Source organism: Heterodontus francisci, chromosome 3, assembly GCF_036365525.1.
Source record: "Heterodontus francisci isolate sHetFra1 chromosome 3, sHetFra1.hap1, whole genome shotgun sequence".
Taxonomy (NCBI): Eukaryota; Metazoa; Chordata; class Chondrichthyes; order Heterodontiformes; family Heterodontidae; genus Heterodontus; species Heterodontus francisci.
Genome location: NC_090373.1, coordinates 100,834,336 through 100,855,438, shown reverse-complemented (window position 1 = coordinate 100,855,438; position 21,103 = coordinate 100,834,336). Strand labels below are relative to the sequence as shown.

The 21,103-nt window shown below is 43.8% G+C and overlaps 1 protein-coding gene across 2 annotated transcripts in view; it reads left to right on the top strand.

The window, feature by feature from the left end:
* lama2 (laminin, alpha 2) overlaps positions 1 to 21,103 on the top strand; it is a 527,518-nt gene that overhangs the window by 340,097 nt on the left and 166,318 nt on the right. For both annotated transcript variants that reach the window (XM_068025161.1, XM_068025160.1), the window contains exons 21-22: positions 2,564 to 2,744; positions 13,719 to 13,855. In XM_068025161.1, the coding sequence (XP_067881262.1) occupies positions 2,564 to 2,744; positions 13,719 to 13,855 (318 nt within the window). The remainder of the gene's footprint in view (positions 1 to 2,563; positions 2,745 to 13,718; positions 13,856 to 21,103) is intronic.

Genomic DNA, 21,103 nt, shown 5'->3' with positions numbered 1-21,103 from the left:
GGATCCAAGGTGAGTGAGGCAGGGTTGCCAGGGTGAGGAGTGGGGTGGGTGGGCATTTAGTACAGGGGTGGTTCAAGGAGGTGCTGGTTTTCCCGGCTGGGGCCTCTTTTTATTGGGCAACCTCCCTGCATGGTGGAGGGCCCCCACCCCGCCTTCCCCACCGCGGGTAAAATTGCAGTGGCAGCAGGAAGAGGCCCTTAAGTGGCCCTTAATAGGCCACTTGAGAGCCTCAATTGTCCTCTGGGTAGGAAGACCATCTTCAGCATGTCGCGTCACGCCATTATTGAATTGCAACGGCGAGGTGATGGGCCCTCTGGCCTCCGAACCCATCAAGGAGGCTCATAAAATTCAGCCTTATGTCTAAAATATAAATCCAACATTACAATTTAGACAATGATCAATTTGTTGATTGTTAAAATAAGAAAACTCAAAGAATCAAATATAATTAGCTGGGACAGTGAATGATACAAGTAGTATACTGAACATTCTTGAGATTATAACAAAATATAATAGTAGAAATTATCACAGCAGCATAGCATGTACATTTTACTTAAACTGCATTCAGCTCAGTACTCAGCACAATAATGCATAATAATTTAACTTCATCATATTTCTTTTCATCTGACATTGCGATGCTGTTGTGTTTTGACAGTTTTCTCTTTGTTGCTTTTATAAAGTCATTTATAGAGACATAGGGCTGGATTTTACCAAGCCCTCAACGTCGGGCTCCGTGGCAAGGGGGAGGGACGGAAGATTGTTCTGGCAGAGGCCCTCCGTGGAGCACGACACTAGGAGGGCCTGGCCCGATCCGCCCGGTTGCGGCAGCAGCAAGGCCCTGTGACGGCCCCCCCCCCATGCCCCCCGCTGCTGGGCGACGGGACCTGCATCTACATATTTAAATCAATAAAATGAATACATTAACATAAACTTACCTTCAATCTTCCAGACCCACTGCGATCTTCAGTGCAGCGGCCAGCACTCCCGTTCCTTCACTACCTTGTCTGGGTAAAACAGGTGTGACACTGGTGGGGTGGGGAGGGAGTAAAGATTTTTAGTGTGGTGGGGACGGCAACGGGGTCAAATAAACATAATGAGTATAGGGGATGGGTACAGTCTGGGGCTGGGGGAAGGTCAGATTTCAAAGGTAAGTGTTTTTGGGGCAGTAAAGGAAAATACTTAATGTAATTGTTATTGGGGGGTGGGGAAAGGGCATTATAATTTTATTTTGGGGGTGGTGTGTTTTTAAAAAATTAAATTTGCCTGCAGGACTGGCTGCCCTTTAAAAATGGCACCAGCAGTTCTGCACAGGCAGCTGCGTCATTGCTGGCAGTGGACAGACCGCCCCCTTCACAAGATTGGGGGGGGACGGGCCATCCTGGCTATGTAAATGAGCCGCCTGTGGGAGCTGCCATTTTATCGCCTGCCGCTGAGAATGGCGACAGGATCTTAAAATCCAGCCCATAGAGTCATTTATGGCACAGGAGTAGGCCATTTGGCCTATCAACTCCAAGCAAGTTGCAAGTAATTTTTGGATGATTTCCAATCATTGTTTTCAATTTTTAGAAAATTGTACACAGCTTACACCAAAAATTCTAATTTCACTACCAACACTGAGATTCCCCACTAAAAGCATAAAGTTGGAAGATTACACTTTAAATTCTATTCACTCATTTCTCCAGCTAGCTGCTAATATATAAAGTTAGAGATTTTTTTTAAAAAAGCTCTAAAATGGAAATAAAAACAGAAACTACTGGAAATGTACAGCAGGATTGTGACTTTTCTTTCAGATGAAGAATGATCTGTTGCATATTTTCAACTTTTTCTATATTTATGTATCTATATGAATAATGTGGTTTAAAAAATCCTTGGGCTGAATTTTATTTGCGTGCCGCACATGGAGGCGGTCTGCTTTGAGGTCGGCGGCCTTCAGGCACAGATGCGCCATCGCTGAGCCCTCGCGATATTTCATGCAGGGCTCAATTTAAATGGAGCGGCTGCTCCTGCTGATGTAGAGGGGACGGCCGCTCCGTCCCCGGCAACGGCATCCGGCGCCACTGTGCACATGCTGGCGCTATTTTTAAAGGGCCTCAAGCCCCGCATTTTAATTACTAGTTTTAAAGGGACAGGTGTTAAAACATTAAAGTTTAAGCTTCATTATCAGTGCAAATCCCCTCCCCTATCCTCCCCCGCCCCACCAATGAGGCTGAAAAAATGCAGAGGCAGGGTTCTCCCTGACCTTTCGGCCCGGTGCTGGGAGTCCTGCCTCTTGCATAAAATCCTAGCCCATCATTGAAGTGTTAGATACAAATGCATTAACACTTTGGTTAAAGCACTGGGAAAACAATTGTCAAGCAAACACCTTAAATGTTCATCTGCTCATATCACCAATAGTAAATTCTAGCTTTATATGTTTTGATTTCTCCCTGTAGTGTAAACAAATATATAATTCTAAAGAAAAGTAGGATTACTGGCTCATTGCATTTTGGATTCAGATATTTGCTAGATTGTGATTTATTCCATATTTATGTTGATTGTTGATAACTATTTACTTACATTTTTATAGAGTGGAACTTATCATCTGCATTCTTCAAGAGGCTGCATTCCCTGTAATTGCAATTCCTTTGGATCAAAATCATTTGACTGTGATGATAGAGGCCAATGCCGTTGCCAGCCTGGAGTGGCAGGGCAGAAATGTGATAGATGTGCGCTCGGCTTCTACAACTTCCAAGAAGGAGGATGTGCCCGTATGTAAATGCATTTAATTTCTTTTTTAAGAGATGCACAAACTAATTAACATGGTAATAAATTTGGATGTCACACACTTTAATAATGGATTTAGTTATTAAGACTAAATACTATTTAAAGAAACCCAAATGCTTCATAAATGCATGCATTGTGTTTAATAATGTATTACTGGAGTTAGTGATTGAAGCAGAGACCATGTCAATATTTAAAAGTAGGCTGGATAGGTAAAAGTGAATGTTGGGATCTGGGAATACCCCATGCACATGGCATTAAGACTAATGCTCATGTGGAGGATAAGTACCTGCATTGAATGGTCTGTTTCTATGTAATTCTCATGGGTTTGCTCTTGATCTCAGACTGTTGCTTTGCGAGTGATTTTGAAAGAGGGAGATTATGAAAGGTGAGTCAACGTGTCCAACACCAAGGGATAGCTCAACAGTTCAAGATCAGATCTCTGATGTGTCCTCTAGACTGGGGAATAATGATGAAATGGGAACCCAATAAGTGAAAAGAGCTACTGTTTTTTTAAAAATATAGGGATTCAATACAATAAACACATTAACATCTGATCTCTCATAGCCTCATGGCATCAGATATTCAGTTCTATTTCTTGAAAGTCCCATGGTCTAGACTATGTTAAACTGTAAAATAAAAATCATAATGGAATACATTGTCCAGATTGTCTTTGTTAATGGACTGACTGCATTGTCATGTTATGATGTTTTACTAACAGAAATGTTTGTCTTGCTTGTCAGATAACTTTACTAGTTCGGGCTTTAATGGATACATCATAGATATATTTTAGATGTTTTCCCACTAATTTCTGAGCTGGGTGTCTGTGCTGTCAGTTCATGGAACCATAGAACACTCCAGTGATATATTTATAGGACTTTGATGACGTTATTGTGTTGTTTATGTGCTGCAATTTAGAATATTAATTTTTTCATTCATTATAATGGAACATTGAAGTGATCAGTTGTAAATACAGTCACTATTAGTAAAGCAAAGTTCCCAGACTCTGCCTGGCAATAGCCATTCTCCTGAAATTATTCACAGTGCAGCTCCTAGTCCAAATAAAATCAAAGGTGAAAACTGTGCCTTTAAACTAGTAAAGACAAGGCTTAACTACATTCCCGCTCACTGTAAATTTCTAAAGTGAAGAATCAAATAGTGAAACAGTTTAGCATTTAGGCCTGGTAAGAAAAATGGAATTAATTCTTTCTCCATTCTATAGTTCTCCAAATCACTGAAATTAGGTTACTTTAAGGACATTAGACCTATAGGAAATACATTCACCAGCTGTTGTAACAGGTCAAGCTGTCAGCGAGCTTTTCCGCCTTGAGCGTCTCAGCAGCGCTAGTGCATTCTCCATTTGAGTCCACTCAGTATTCTGAATACTACAAAACATAGGGAATTAGGGAATCCATTTGTACACATTAAGCAAAATGACAGACAATCTCGGAATGAACTAGAGATACATGTGATCTTCCTCCTGTTACTTAATTTTGTTCAGAAATACATATACTATTATCTGTGTGTAAAATATTTAAGTAATATTTACTAAATAGATTCTACAATTCCTCCAATTATAGTACTTACAGTTGAACCAATTATGATATCACAATATCACATTATTGCCTGGAATATTGGTGGGGTTTCTTCTGATCTCCTGCCACATCTTTAGCAGATCATCTGCTGAAACAATAGTGGAAACTGAGAGAATAATGGTTTCACTTGACTTATATCAGGACGGAATTAAGTACAGCATACTACTAAAAACCTTGTCCTGTGGTTTCATCCTTTAGACCTCTCCATCTCCAGTCTATCTCCAGTTTTGAAGGGAAACAGCCAGGTGCACTGTTTTTCCAAGGTTCCTGAAAATTTCCGTGGATTATCTAACTTGATTGAGTTTTTTGATGAAGTAATAGACAGGGCTGATGAGGGTAATGCTGATGTGGTGTATATGGACTTCAAAAGGCACTTGATAAAGTGCCATAAAATAGGCTTGCCAGCAAAGTTGAAGCCCATGGAATAAAAAGGACAGTGGTAGCATGGATACAAAATTGGCTGAGTGACAGGAAATACAGAGTAGTGGTGAATTATTATTTTTCAGACTGGAGGATGGTATACAGTAGGGTTACCAATGGGTCAGTATGAGGACTACTGCTTTTATTGGTGTATATTAATATTGGGTGTTAAAGAACAAAGAACAAAGATAATTACAGCACAGGAACAGGCCCTTCGGCCCTCCAAGCCTGCGCCGATCCAGATCCTCTCTCTAAACATGTCGCCTATTTTCTAAGGTTCTGTATCTCTTTTCTTCCTGCCCATTCATGTATCTGTCTAGATACATCTTAAAAGACTCCATCGTGCCCGCATCTACCACCTCCGCTGGCAACGCGTTCCAGGCACCCACCACCCTCTGCGTAAAGAACTTTCCACGCATATCCCCCCTAAACTTTTCCCCTTTCACTTTGAACTCGTGTCCTCTAGTAATTGAATCCCCCACTCTGGGAAAAAGCCTCTTGCTATCCACCCTGTCTATACCTCTCATGATTTTGTACACCTCAATCAGGTCCCCCCTCAACCTCCGTCTTTCTAATGAAAATAATCCTAATCTACTCAACCTCTCTTCATAGCTAGCGCCCTCCATACTAGGCAACATCCTGGTGAACCTCCTCTGCACCCTCTCCAAAGCATCCACATCCTTTTGATAATGTGGCGACCAGAACTATACGCAGTATTCCAAATGTGGCCGAACCAAAGTCCTATACAACTGTAACATGACCTGCCAACTCTTGTACTCAATACCCCGTCCGATGAAGGAAAGCATGCCGTATGCATTCTTGACCACTCTATTTACCTGCGTTGCCACCTTCAGGGAACAATGGACCTGAACACCCAAATCTCTTTGGACATCAATTTTCCCCAGGACTTTTCCATTTACTGTATAGTTCACTCTTGAATTGGATCTTCCAAAATGCATCACCTCGCATTTGCCCTGATTGAACTCCATCTGTCATTTCTCTGCCCAACTCTCCAATCTATCTATTTTCTGCTGTATTCTCTGACAGTCCCCTTCACTATCTGCTACTCCACCAATCTTAGTGTCGTCTGCAAACTTGCTAATCAGTCCACCTATACTTTCCTCCAAATCATTAATGTATATCACAAACAACAGTGGTCCCAGCACAGATCCCTGTGGAACACCACTGGTCACACGTCTCCATTTTGAGAAACTCCCTTCTACTGCTACTCTCTGTCTCCTGTTGCCCAGCCAGTTCTTTATCCATCTAGCTAGTACACCTTGGACCCCAAGCGCCTTCACTTTCTCCATCAGCCTGCCATGGGGAACCTTATCAAACGCCTTACTGAAGTCCATGTATATGACATCGACAGCCCTTCCCTCATCAATCAACTTTGTCACTTCCTCAAAGAATTCTATTAAGTTGGTAAGACATGACCTTCCCTGCACAAAACCATGTTGCCTATCACTGATAAGCCCATTTTCTTCCAAATGGGAATAGATCCTATCCCTCAGTATCTTCTCCAGCAGCTTCCCTGCCACTGACGTCAGGCTCACCGGTCTATACTTACCTGGATTATTCCTGCTACCCTTCTTAAACAAGGGGACAACATTAGCAATTCTCCAGTCCTCCGGGACCTCACCCGTGTTTAAGGATGCTGCAAAGATATCTGTTAAGGCCCCAGCTATTTCCTCTCTCGCTTCCCTCAGTAACCTGGGATAGATCCCATCCGGACCTGGGGACTTGTCCACCTTAATGCCCTTTAGAATACCCAACACTTCCTCCCTCCTATGTTCAGGACATAGTTTCAACATTTGCAGATAACAAAACTTGGAAATATTGTGAAGTGTGAGGAGGATAGTGATAAGACTTCATAAGGACCATAGGCTGGTGGAATGGATGGATGCATGGCAGGTGATATTTAAGTATGAAGTGGTATATTTTGCTAGGAAGAAAGAGGAGAGACAATATAAAATGAAGGGCACAATTTGAAAGGGGATGCAGGAATAGAAAGACCAAGGGCTACATGTATACAAATTGTTGAAGGTGGCAGGACAGGTTGCGAAAGTGGTTAAAAAGGCATATGGGATCCTGGGCTTTATAAAAAGAGGCAGAGTGTACAAAAGCATGGAAGTTGTGATGAATCTTTATAAAACTCTGTTTCGGCCTCAACTGACGTATTGTGAAGGCTTCAGAGAGGGTGCAGAAAAGATTTAAAAGAATCGTTCCGGGCATGAGGGACTTCAGTTAAGTGGATAGATTGGAGAAACTGGGCTTGTTTTCCTTAGAGAAGTGAGGTTGAGAGGAGATTTGAAAGAGGTGTCCAAAATCATGAGGGGTCTGGACAGAGTTGATAGAGAGAAACTGTTTGCTTTGGCTGAAGGGTTGAAAACCATAAGACACTGATTTAAGGTATAATAAAGCAGAAAATGCTGGAAGTACTCAGCGGGTCAGGTAACATCTGTTGGGGAGACAGAAACAGAGTTAGTGTTTCAGATCTGTGACCTTTCAACAGAGCTGTCCTGATGAAAGGTCACAGACCTGAAACGTTAACTCTTGTTTTTCTTTCTCTCCACAGATGCTGCCCGACCTGCTGAGTGTTTGCAATAGTTTCTGTTTTTGCTTCAGATTTCCAGCAACCTCAATATTTTACTTACTGATTTAAAGTGATTGGCAAAGAACCAATGGCAACACGATGAAAAACTTTTTTTATGAAGTGAGCAATTAGGATCTGGAATGCAATATCTGAGAGTGTGGTGGAGGCAGATACAATCGAGGCTTTCAAAAGGAAGTTGGATAAGCATTTTTTTAAAAATTCATTCATGGGATGTGGGCGTCACTGGCCAGGCCAGCATTTATTGCCCATCCCTAATTGCCCTTGAGAAGGTAGTGGTGAGCTGCCTTCATGAACCGCTGCAGTCCATATGGGGTAGGTAGACCCACAGTGCTGTTCGGAAGGGAGTTCCAGGATTTTGACCCAGCGACAGTGAAGGAACGGCAATATAGTTCCAAGTCAGGATGGTGTGTGACTTGGAGAGGAACCTGCAGGTGGTGGTGTTCCCATGTATTTGCTGCCCTTGTCCTTCTAGTTGGTAGAGGTCGCGGGTTTGGAAGGTGCTGTCGAATGAGCCTTGGTGCATTGCTGCAGTGAATCTTGTAGATGGTACACACTGCTGCCACTGTGCGTCGGTGGTGGAGGGAGTGAATGTTTGTAGATGGGGTGCCAATCAAGCGGGCTGCTTTGTCCTGGGTGGTGTCGAGCTTCTTGAGTGTTGTTGGAGCTGCACCGATCCAGGCAAGTGGAGAGTATTCCATCACACTCCTGACTTGTGCCTTGTAGACGGTGGACAGGCTTTGGGGAGTCAGGAGGTGAGTTACTCGCCTCTGGGATCCTAGCTTCTGACCTGCTCTTGTAGCCACGTTATTTATATGGCTACTCCAGTTCAGTTTCTGGTCAATGGTAGCCCCTAGGATGTTGATAGTTGGGGATTCAGCAATGGTAATGCCATTGAATGTCAAGGGGAGATGGTTAGATTCTCTCTTGTTGGAGATGGTCATTGCCTGGCACTTGTGTGGCGCGAATGTTACTTGCCACTTATCAGCCCAAGCCTGGATATTGTCCAGGTCTTGCTGCATTTCTACACGGACTGCTTCAGTATCTGAGGAGTCACGAATGGTGCTGAACATTGTGCAATCATCAGCGAGCATCCCCACTTCTGACCGAATGATTGAAGGAAGGTCATTGATGAAGCAGCTGAAGATGGTTGGGCCTAGGACACTACCCTGAGGAACACCTGCAGTGATGTCCTGGAGCTCAGATGATTGACCTCCAACAACCACAACCATCTTCCTTTGCGCTAGGTATGACTCCAGCCAGCGGAGGGTTTTCCCCTTGATTCCCATTGACCTCAGTTTTGCTAGGGCTCCTTGATGCCATACTCGGTCAAATGCTGCCTTGATGTCAAGGGCAGTCACTCTCACCTCACCTCTTGAACTCAGCTCTTTTGTCCATGTTTGAACCAAGGCTGTGATGAGGTCAGGAGCTGAGTGGCCCTGGTGAAACCCAACTGAGCGTCACTGAGCAGGTTATTGCTAATCAAGTGCCGCTTGTTGGCACTGTTGATGACACCTTCCATCACTTTACTGATGATTGAGAGTAGGCTGATGGGGCGGTAATTGGCCAGGTTGGACTTGCCCTGTTTTTTGTGTACAGGACATACCTGGGCAATTTTCCACATTGCAGGGTAGATGCCAGTGTTGTAGCTGTACTGGAACAGCTTGGCTAGGGGTGCGGCAAGTTCTGGAGCACAGGTCTTCAGTACTATTGCTGGAATATTGTCAGGGCCCATAGCTTTTGCAGTATCCAGTGCCTTCAGTCATTTCTTGATATCACGCAGAGTGAATCGAATTGGCTGAAGTCTGGTTTCTGTGATGCTGGGGACGTCAGGAGGAGGCCGAGATGGATCATCAACTCGGCACTTCTGGCTGAAGATTGTTGCAAATGCTTCAGCCTTATCTTTCGCACTGATGTGCTGGGCTCCCCCATCATTGAGGATGGGGATATTTGTGGAGCCACCTCCTCCAGTTAGTTGTTTAATTGTCCACCACCATTCATGGCTGGATGTGGCAGGACGGCAGAGCTTAGATCTGATCCGTTGTTTATGGGATCGCTTGGCTCTGTCTATCGCATGGTGCTTACGCTGTTTGGCATGCAAGTAGTCCTGGGTTGTAGCTTTACCAGGTTGACACCTCATTTTGAGGTATGGCTGGTGATGCTCCTGGCATGCCCTCCTGCACTCTTCATTGAACCAGGGTTGGTCAACCGGCTTGATGATAATGGTAGAGTGGGGAATATGCAGGGCTATAAAGTTACAGATTGTGGTTGAGTACAATTCTGCTTCTGCTGATGGCCCACAGCACCTCATGGATGCCCAGTTTTGCATTGCTAGATCTGTTCGAAACCTATCCATTTTAGCACAGTGATAGTGCCACACAACACCATGCAGGGTATCCTCAATATGAAGGCAAGACTTCATCTCCACAAGTACTGTGTGGTGGTCACTCCTACCAATACTGTCACGGACAGAAGCATCTGCGGCAGGCAGATTGGTGAGGATGAGGTCAAGTATGTTTTTCCCTCGTGTTGGTTCCCCCACCTGCCACAGACCCAGTCTAGCAGCTATGTCCTTTAGGACTCGGCCAGCTCGGTCAGTAGTGGTGCTACCGAGCCACTCTTGGTGATGGACATTGAAGTCCCCCACCCAGAGTACATTTTGTGCCCTTGCCACCCTCAGAGCTTCCTCCAAGCATCTGAAGAGAGAAAATTTGCTGGGCTATGGGGAAAGGGCAGGGGAGAGTCGACACGGACACAACAGGCCAAATGGCCGCCTTCTGTGTTGTAACCATTCTAGGAGTCTATGGTCTGAAATTTATCAACCCTCGAGGGATGGGCAGGGAGGCGGGGGTGGCCTATAAAATGGCAAGGGAAGGTGGGGGAGGGGGCAGGAGTGGAGTGCCTATCACCTGCCTGATGCCGTTGAATTTTGAAGTAGGGCGGAAAGGCTGAGGACCGTCTTCTCATCCAGAGGCCAAGTGAGGCTCTTAAGTGGCAAAATAATGGCCATGTAAGGGCCTTTTCCTGCCAATGCTGGTATTTTATCAGTGGCTGGTGGAAACCCCGCCACGTGGGGAGACCATCCATGTAGAACCAGACTTCCTCCCAATGGGCTGGGGAGTGCGGCCCTCCTGCTTGGGTAATCTGTGGCTCACAGAGGGCCCCCCAGTAGCAAAATCCACCCTCGTGCCAACAGCTCCCCCCCCCCCGCCACACCCTCACCAATCAACCCCCCTCCCCCACCCAGTACTGCTTGCTGAGGCCTGTGTGAATGGCCCTGGCGAACCCACCCCCACTTACCTGCTTCCAAGTCCGGGTTTCATGTTGCCTCTTCTGGCTGGATGCAGTCACAAAAATGGCCACCGCTCCTGGTGACGCAGCTGAGACTGCTGAGCTGCCGACCCTCTGCTTGGCCAGCAGCTCTTGGAGGAGGGATCCCTGTACTTAAAGGGATGGGAATCCCGGTGCCAGGCAGTTAACTGTCTGAGTGCCATAAAATGCTGCCAGGGGTCCGCCAAACAGCCAAGGCAAGGTTCTCCCTGCCTTTGTGGCCCACCATCAGGGCTCCCACCACCTCCATAAAATTCAGCCAAAGATGTGGCAGGAGATCAGAAACCCCGCTGATATTCCAGGCAATAATATGACATTGTGATGTCATGATTGGTTCCACTGTAAGTACTATATTAAAAGGAATTGTAAAATCAACTTAGTATTTCGGAAATATTATTTAAATAATTTGCGCTGGTGTTAATTTTTCAAAATTCACTAGGTTCTGGAAAGTTTCCAACAGACTGGAAAGTAGCTAATATAACCCCTGTATTCAAGAAGTGGGGGAAGCAGAAAACAGGTAACCATAGGCCAGTTAGCTTGATATCTGTCATGGGGAAGGTGTTAGAATCAATCATTAAGGAGGTTGTAGCTGGGCACTTAAAAAAACTCAGGGTAATCGGGAATAGTCAGCATGTTTTTGTGAAAGGGAAATTATGTTTAACCAATTTGTTGGAGTTCTTTGAAGGAGTGACATGTGCTGTGGATAAAGGGGAGCATGTTGATGTACTGTACTTGGATTTCCAGAAGGCAGTTGACAAGGTGCTACATAAAAGGTTATTACGCAAAGTAAGAGCTCATGGTTTAGGGGGTAATATATTAGCATGGATATTGGCTGGCTGGCAGAAAGCAGAGAGTATGCATAAATGGGTCCTTTTCTGATTGGTGGGATGTGATGAGTAGAGTTCTGCAGGGGTATGTGCTCGGGTCTCAACTTTTTACAATTTATATCAATCTCTTAGATGAGGGGAGCGATGGCATGGTAGCTAAATTTGTAGATGGCGCAGAGATAAGTAGGAAAGTATGTTGGGAAGAGGAATAAGGAGGTTGCAGACTGATATAGATAGGTTGAGTGAGTGGGCAAAAATCTGGCAGATAGAGTATCATGTGGGAAAATGTGAAGTTGTTTACTTTTGCAGGAAGAATAAAAAAGCAGAGTATTAAATGGAGAATGACTGCAAAATTCCAAAGTGCAGAGGCATCTAGGTGTTCTAGTGCATGAGTCACAAAAACTTAATATGCAAGTACAGCAGGTAATAATGAAGGTTAATGGAATGCTATCCTTTATTCCAAGAGAAATTGAAAATTATGCTTCAGTTATACAGGGCATTGGTGAGACATCTCAAATACTGTGTGCCATTTTGGTCTCCTTATTTAAGGAAGGATGTAAATGCGTTGGAGGCAGTTCAGAGGTTTACTCGATTGATTCCTGGAATGAGTGGGTTGTTTTGTGAGGAAAGGTTGGACAGACTGGGCTTGTTTTTACTGGAGTTTGGAAGAGTGAGGGGAGACTTGATTGAAGTTTATAAGATCCCGAACGGTCTGGACAAGGGGGATGTGGAGAGGATGTTTCCTCTTGTGGGTGAGTCCAGAACTAGGGGGCACTATTTAAAATTAGGGGACACTCTTTTAGGACAGAGATGAGGGGAAATGTTTTCTGTCAGAGGCGTTGTGCGACTTTGGAACTCTCTGCCTCAGAAGGTGGTAGAGGCGGGGACATTGAATATTTTTAAGGCGGAGGTAGATAGATTCTTATTAGGCAAGGGAATCAAGGGGTATCGGAGGTAAATGGAAGTGTGGAAATTGAAACACAAACAGATCAGCCATGATCTTATTGAATAACAGAGCAGGCTCGAGGGGCTGAATGGCCTACTTCTGCTCCAAATTTGTATGTTCATATGTTTGTATGTTCACACAGGTAATAGTGTATGTATTTCTGAACTAAAGTCATCGGAAGAACATGATATGCATTTATAGTTCATTCCCAGATTATATGTTATGTTGCTTAATTGGTACAAGTAGTTTTCTTCCTTGTTTCAATTCATTAAAAAATGTCTATCAAGCATAGAAATAAATGGAGGGAGTGCACAGATTAGGAAAAAGTTAGTAGTAAAGGATAATTGCCTTGAAATTAAGCTGCGGGATAATGGAGTATAAATGCTTCATGTGCTTCTCTGAAATTCATTGTTCTACTATTTTAGCAGAGGCATAACTCCTTTATTTTAAGTGGGTTAATGCCTTTGCTAAAATAATGAAGAGAGGAATTTTAAATGGAAGTGTTAAGCATTTGAACTCAATTAGCGCACAATATCATTTCAAGATCAATGACTCTATGGCATTGCAGATACCAAAGCGAAGGCATTTGATACAAAATTACATCAAAAATTTGCATCCACTGTTGCACTTTATGGGAAATATAGGGTGATTGAAAATCTTTATGTATGATATAGAGAGATTAATGTGTGCCTGCCCCAGTAATGGAAGGTCTCAGATGACATGGTAAATCTTAACAGTACAGTGTGGTTTATAACTGAATTGTCGACCCCAAGAATAGATTATTGCATCAAATTAATTCTCTGTATCTGCTATCAATATACTATTTCAATGTTGTGTTGAAGGATTTATTCTGCCTTTGGTCTGTGTTTGTTCTGGTTGTAGCTATTAATACAGATGCAACCATGCTTCATATTTTTGGTGTGATAACATCATTACTGCAAGGATATTGTGAAAAAAATCCATGAATTATTGCAAATAAATTCCAAATCCATTATATTTTCCATTTTATTGCTTTTCATTATTTCCTTCTCATAAATTTGAGTTATAACCAAACAATTATTGTCTCAAAAATTTGAAATGTGAGCTATTTCATTTATACGTAAATGTTGATGTGTAAAAATGGTTCTTAAAATGCTTGGCAGCGGAGATGTCAATGGAGGGAGGAAAGCTAATTTATGTTTTTTAAAACAATGTCAGTTTGCTTATTTATTTTTCATTTCTCTACAAAGCATGTGAATGTTCCCATGTTGGCAATCATTGTGATGCAGAAACCGGCCAATGTGTCTGCCCTCCAAATACAGTGGGTGAAAAATGTGACAAATGTGCTGCAAATTTCTGGGGTCATAATTTTATCAGTGGATGTAAAGTAAGTTTATCAATAAATATATTTTACTTAACTGCCAGAAAGGTTTTTTTACTAATAAATGCTTGAGAACTGTGCCTATTTATACATTAGCATCCCTTACTTTGTTTACTTAGAAAGCATTATCTTATCTTTGGCCTCCTTATCTCGAGAGACAATGGGTAAGCGCCTGGAGGTCGTCAGTGGTGTGTGGAGCAGTGCCTGGAGTGGCTAGAAAGGCCAATTCTAGAGTGACAGGCTCTTCCACAGGTGCTGCAGAAAAATTTGTTTGTCGGGGCTGTTTCACAGTTGGCTGTTTCACAGAAAGCATAGATTATGAAATACATGTGTATAGTAAGCAGAAAACTAGGAAGATTTTGATTGTAAAGTATTGAAGTATTTATTTCTCCTTTCTTGGGATTCTGTATGTCACGCACTGTTCCCAGCTGGCAGCATGGGCAGCAGACTCGCTCCCAGGCTTCTCCAGTTCAACTGATAAACTGATTGCTCTCAAATATTTTGAGTTCCTGGGTGAATCTCCCTTTCTTGTGTATTCAGTTTCTGCTTGATATTTGCCTACTGTGGACAGGCATATTTGGTACTCAGTATGTGGAGGATTGTGGCCATGAATCTGTGTCCTACAACTCCTTGACAAAGCTCTTCTCAGTTTTGCCATTAAACTGTTCCCTGGTGTATCATCTTTATCAGGCAGAAGTAATGTACTATTAATAGCCTCCAGCGTTTAAAAATCATAAGGAAACTTGATCATACACATGCCAAATTGTGTTACATCAAAGGGCTGAAACAATATTGTAAAGTACAAGATCAATGTTTCAACAAATTATTTATTAATATAAATCTGAGTGTGATAATGCCTTAAAACGTAACCGAGACTGTGATCTATATAAATCGAAACATGGCTCACCAATTATTGCATTCGAGGATCTATCACTGTACTGAAGTGATGTAGTAGAGCCAAAACTAGAGGAGCTTGAAGTGGCTTGATGATTACATTTTTATTATTTATTTTTCGCTCTAAGATCCTAAGAACTTTTTAATAGTTAGTTATTAAATTCTGTACAAAATAATTAGAAAGTTGGAATTGTATAATAAGAAAAAGGAGCAGAAGTAGGCCATACAACCCATTGAGCTTGCTCTGCTATTAAAGTCATGGCTGAATGAATAGAATTTTCAAATTATGTATTGTGCACTGAGGAAAATATCGGTATGCCTATGGTGCCTAGCGGTCGAACATTGGCATGTTGTTATGTAGAGATTAACTGTTTTAACATTCTAATTTCATTTGAAACCCTTTGAAGAGTCTTCTTTTCAATTGAATTTTATTTGTAATCATGACTGTGCGCAGATGTCTCCTCAGCCTACTAGAGGGTGCTGATCTGATTTGTTATTACCAGAGGTGACATGAATCTTTTTAGAAGGGGTGTCCACACTGAAACCAATGGGCCACATGCAACTCTGACTCCTGGAATCAGGCCCTGGGAGCTCAGGCAACTTGGTGTATCTCTACTTATACTTGTTGTTTGCTAGTTTGGCCTATTTGAATTTCGTAGCCCTCGAGGTTTGGAGGGGGTTATTCTATGTGATGATGCCAGTTGGCAAATTAACCCTAAATCAGTATGGCAATATCTGTTAGCAACTTGAAATCCATGCAATGAGAATATTATTTGAAAGTGTTGTGGCAATTTTTGATGAAAGGACAAAGTCAGTTTCAAATAAGAACAAAGAACAAAGAAAATTAAAGAACACGAACAGGCCCTTTGGCCCTCCAAGCCTGCGCCAATCCAGATCCTCTATCTAAACATGTCGCCTATTTTCTAAGGGTCGGTATCTCTTTGCTTCCTGCCCATTCATGTATCTGTCTAGATACATCTTAAAAGACGCTATCGTGCCCGCGTCTACCACCTCCGCTGGCAACGCGTTCCAGGCACCCACCACCCTCTGCGTAAAGAACTTTCCACGCATCTCCCCCCTAAGCTTTTCCCCTCTCACTTTGAACTCGTGACCCCCAGTAATTGAATCCCCCACTCTGGGAAAAAGCTTCTTGCTATCCACCCTATCTATACCTCTCATGATTTTGTACACCTCAATCAGGTCCCCCCTCAACCTCCGTCTTTCTAATGAAAATAATCCTAATCTACTCAACCTCTCCTCACAGCTAGCACCCTCCATACCAGGCAACATCCTGGTGAACCTCCTCTGCACACTCTCCAAAGCATCTACATCCTTTTGGTAATGTGGCCACCATAACTGCATGCAGTATTCCAAATGTGGCCGAACCAAAGTTTTATACAACTGTAACATGACCTGCCAACTCTTGAACTCAATACCCCGTCCGATGAAGGAAAGCATGCCTTATGCCTTCTTGACCAATCTATTGACCTGCGTTGCCACCTTCAGGGAACAATGGACCTGAACACCCAAATCTCTCTGTGCATCAATTTTCCCCAGGACTTTTCCATTTATTGTATAGTTCACTCTTGAATTGGATCTTCCAAAATGCATCACCTCGCATTTGCTCGGATTGAACTCCATATGCCACTTCTCTGCCCAACTCTCCAATCTATCTATATTCTGCTGTATTCTCTGACAGTCCCCTTCACTATCTGCTACTCCACCAATCTTAGTGTCGTCTGCAAACTTGCTAATCAGACCACCTATACTTTCCTCCAAATCATTTATGTATATCACAAACAACAGTGGTCCCAGCACGGATCCCTGTGGAACACCACTGGTCACACGCCTCCATTTTGAGAAACTCCCTCCACTGCTACTCTCTGTCTCCTGTTGCCCAGCCAGTTCTTTATCCATCTAGCTAGTACACCCTGGACCCCATGCGACTTCACTTTCTCCATCAACCTACCATGGGGAACCTTATCAAACGCCTTACTGAAGTCCATGTATATGACATCTACAGCCCTTCCCTCATCAATCAACTTTGTCACTTCCTCAAAGAATTCTATTAAGTTGGTAAGACATGACCTTCCCTGCACAAAACCATGTTGCCTATCACTGATAAGCCCATTTTCTTCCAAATGGAAATAGATCCTATCCCTCAGTATCTTCTCCAGCAGCTTCCCTGCCACTGACATCAGGCTCACTGGTCTATAATTACCTGGATTATCCCTGCTACCCTTCTTAAACAAGGGGACAACATTAGCAATTCTCCAGTCCTCCGGGACCTCACCCGTGTTTAAGGATGCTGCAAAGATATCTGTTAAGGTCCCAGCTATTTCCTCTCTCGCTTCCCTCAGAAACCTGGGATAGATCCCATCCGGACCTGGGGACTTGTCCACCTTAATGCCTTTTAGAATACCCAACACTTCCTCCCTCCTTATGCCGACTTGACCTAGAGTAATCAAACATCTGTCCCTAACCTCAACATCCGTCATGTCCCTCTCCTCGGTGAATACCGATGCAAAGTACTCGTTTAGAATCTCACCCATTTTCTCTGACTCCACGCATAATTTTCCTCCTTTGTCCTTGAGTGGGCCAATCCTTTCTCTAGTTACCCTCTTGCTCCTTATATATGAATAAAAGGCTTTGGGATTTTCCTTAACCCTGTTTGCTAAAGATATTTCATGACCCCTTTTAGCCCTCTTACTTCCTCATTTCAGATTGGTCCTACATTTCCAATATTCTTCCAAAGCTTCGTCTTTCTTCAGCCGCCTAGACCTTATGTACGCTTCCTTTTTCCTCTTAGCTAGTTTCACAATTTCACCTGTCATCCATGGTTCCCGAATCTTGCCATTTCTATCCCTCATTTTCACAGGAACATGTCTCTCCTGCACGCTAATCAACCTCTCTTTAAAAGCCTCCCACATATCAAATGTGGATTTATCTTCAAACAGCTGCTCCCAATCTACATTCCCCAGCTCCTGCCGAATTTTGGGAGAGTTGGCCTTCCCCCAATTTAGCACTCTTCCTTTAGGACCACTCTCGTCTTTGTCCATGAGTATTCTAAAACTTACGGAATTATGATCACTATTCCCAAAGTAGTCCCCTACTGAAACTTCAACCACCTGGCCGGGCTCATTCCCCAACACCAGGTCCAGTATGGCCCCTTCCCGAGTTGGACTATTTACATACTGCTCTAGAAAACCCTCCTGGATGATCCATACAAATTCTGCTCCATCTAGACCTCTAACACTAAGTGAATCCCAGTCAGTGTTGGGAAAATTAAAATCTCCTATCACCACCACCCTGTTGCTCCTACATCTTTCCATAATCTGTTTTCATATTTGTACCTCTATCTCACGCTCGCTGTTGGGAGGCCTGTAGTACAGCCCCAACATTGTTACCACACCCTTCCTATTTCTGAGTTCTGCCCATATTGCCTCACTGCTCGAGTCCTCCATAGTGCCCTCCTTCAGCACAGCTGTGATATCCTCTTTGACCAGTAATGCAACTCCTCCACCCCTTTTACCTCCCTCTCTATCCCGCTTGAAGCATCGATATCCTGGGATATTTAGTTGCCAATCGTGCCCTTCCCTCAACCAAGTCTCAGTAGTAGCAATAACATCATACTCCCAGGTACTAATCCAAGCCCTAAGTTCATCTGCCTTACCTACTACACTTCTTGCATTAAAACAAATGCACCTCAGACCACCAGCCCCTTTGCGTTCATCATCTGCTCCCTGCCTACTCTTGCCCTTAGTCACGCTGACTTCATTATCTAGTTCCTTACAGGCTTTAGTTACTACCTCCTTACTGTCCACTGACCTCCTAATTTTGTTCCTAACCTCCTGCCACATTAGTTTAAACCCTCCGCAACAGCATTAGCAAAAGCACCCCAAAGGACATTGGTTCCAGTCCGGCCCAGGTGTAGACCGTGCAATTTGTAATAGTCCCACCTCCCCGAGAACCTGTCCCAATGTCCCAAAAATCTGAACCCCTCCCTCCTGCACCATCTCTCAAGCCACGCATTCATCCTGACTATTCTTTCATTTCTACTCTGACTAGCACGTGGCACTGGTAGCAATCCTGAGATTACTACCTCTGAGGTCCTACTTTTTAACTTGGCTCCTAACTCCCTAAATTCTGCTTGTAGGACCTCATCCCATTTTTTACCTATATCATTGGTGCCTATGTGCACAACGACAACTGGCTGTTCACCCTCCCCCTTCAGAATGTTCTGCAGTCGATCTGAGACATCCCTGACCCATGCACCTGGGAGGCAACATACCATTCGGGAGTCTCGTTTTCGACCACAGAACCGCCTATCTACTCCCCTTACAATCGAATCCCCTATGACTATAGCCCTTCCACTCTTTTTCCTGCCCTTCTGAACTGCAGAGCCAGCCACGGTGCCATGTACCTGGCTCCTGCTGCCTTCCCCTGGTGAGCCATCTCCCCCCATCAGTATCCAAAACGGTATGCCTGTTTTGGAGGGAGATGACCGTAGGGGATACCTGTGCTGCCTTGCTGCTCTTTCTCTACCTTTTGGTCACCCATTTCCTTTCTCCCTCAGCAATCCTAATCTGCGGTGTGACCAATTCGCTAAACGTGCTATCCACGACCTCCTCAGCATCGCGGATGCTCCAAAGTGAGTCCATCCGCAGCTCCAGAGCCGTCATGCGGTCTAACAAGAGCTGCAGCTGGATACACTTCCAGCACGTGAAGGAGTCAGGGACATCAGCCGTGTCCCTGAGCTCCCACATTGAGCTAGAGGAGCATAACACAGGTCTGAGATCTCCTGCCATTTTTAATCTTAAGCTTAACTGAGTCTTAACTTAGATAAATGAAAAAGGAACGAAAATTTTTTCCAATCACACGAAAAAAAAATAGAAAAAGCTTTACCTTATCTACACACCACCGAGTCCTTTTTTTTTGGTTAGAGGAGGGCGGGTGGGAGACACTACAGGTGTAGTGTCTCGGGTTCAGCCTCTGCCCAAATATTTCGGACTTACTTACCCAGCTGCCACCTCGCTCTCCCTGTCGCCGCTGCAAAAAGAAATAGTTTGGAACTTAAGTAGCACTCATTTTTCCTTAGTCTAAGCTAATTTTAATCATTTTTAAAAACTCCTGATCTCGAATAGACTCTAATAATGGGAAAACTTGAACAGATAAGGACAATTAGCAGGGAACATCGCAATTTATATTTTGATCTGTCAGCAGTCATTGTCCAGGGTTAAAGGGCAGGGATTAAGATGCAAAAATGAAGGGAAAGAGAATCCTAAATGGAGACATAAAGCTGCAAGTTGATCCAATTGTCTTCCCTGCTGTCCTGAAAATTCTGACACAGGATGATGTTTGGTTCATCACCAGCAGTATTTTCAGAGTAATATCAGTGTGAACGTAGCTCCCAGTTGTCCCCTCAGTGCCGCTACTGGTTCCTCTGTCCTGCAGCTCTAAATGACTGAACAGCTGTGTATACCATGGGTGGGAATTTTCACAAGACTACAAATTCCCAGCCATAGAATGTAATGGTATTTAATCACTTGGAGAAACTACAACTGGAGATGGGAACTGGAAATGCTGCTCATGGGGAGGGAGTTTTGTTAAAGGAGAGATGGGAGATGAATGGGGATGATAGCTTGATGGGGGAAGGAAGGAGAGTGTTAACAATATTTGTTGCGGAAAGAGAGTGGCAACATAAGAATGGGAAGTAGAATGCCAGCTTGGATGTGTGATGAAAGAAGATTGCTGATAGAACTGGAATGGAGGGGGGGTGGAAAGAGCGCTGGCTTGAACTGGGGGCATTGGAAGGGGAAAAAGTGTCACCTTTTAGTGTGGGGAGGAATGAAATGTGCCAGGTCACACTCGAGGGAAGGTGAGAAAAGTGTATGTATAAACTGGAGGCTTGAAAAGGATATCAGTCATAGCTTGAACTAGAGAAGGAGTCATAGAGTCATTACAGCACCAAAGGAGGCCGTTTGGTGCATTGAGTCCATGCCGGCTCTCTGCAGAACAATCCCATTCTGCTGCTCGATCCCTGTAGCCCTGCAAGTTTATTTCCCTCAAGTGACGATCGAATTTCTGCTCAATATCTCTATTTATGAAGCCCAAGATTCCATATGCTTTGTTAACTATTCTCTCAATATGTCCTGCCACCTTTAAGGATCTGTGCACATGGACCCCAAGTTTCCTCGTTCTCTGCACTCCCTTTTGAATTTTACTATTAAGTCTATATTGCCTTTCCCTATTTCTTCTGTAAAAATTCATCACCTCACACTTTTCTGTATTAAATTTCATCTGCCTACTGTCTGCCCATTCTGTGAGCCTATCTATGGCCTGTTGCAGTCGATTTGTCTC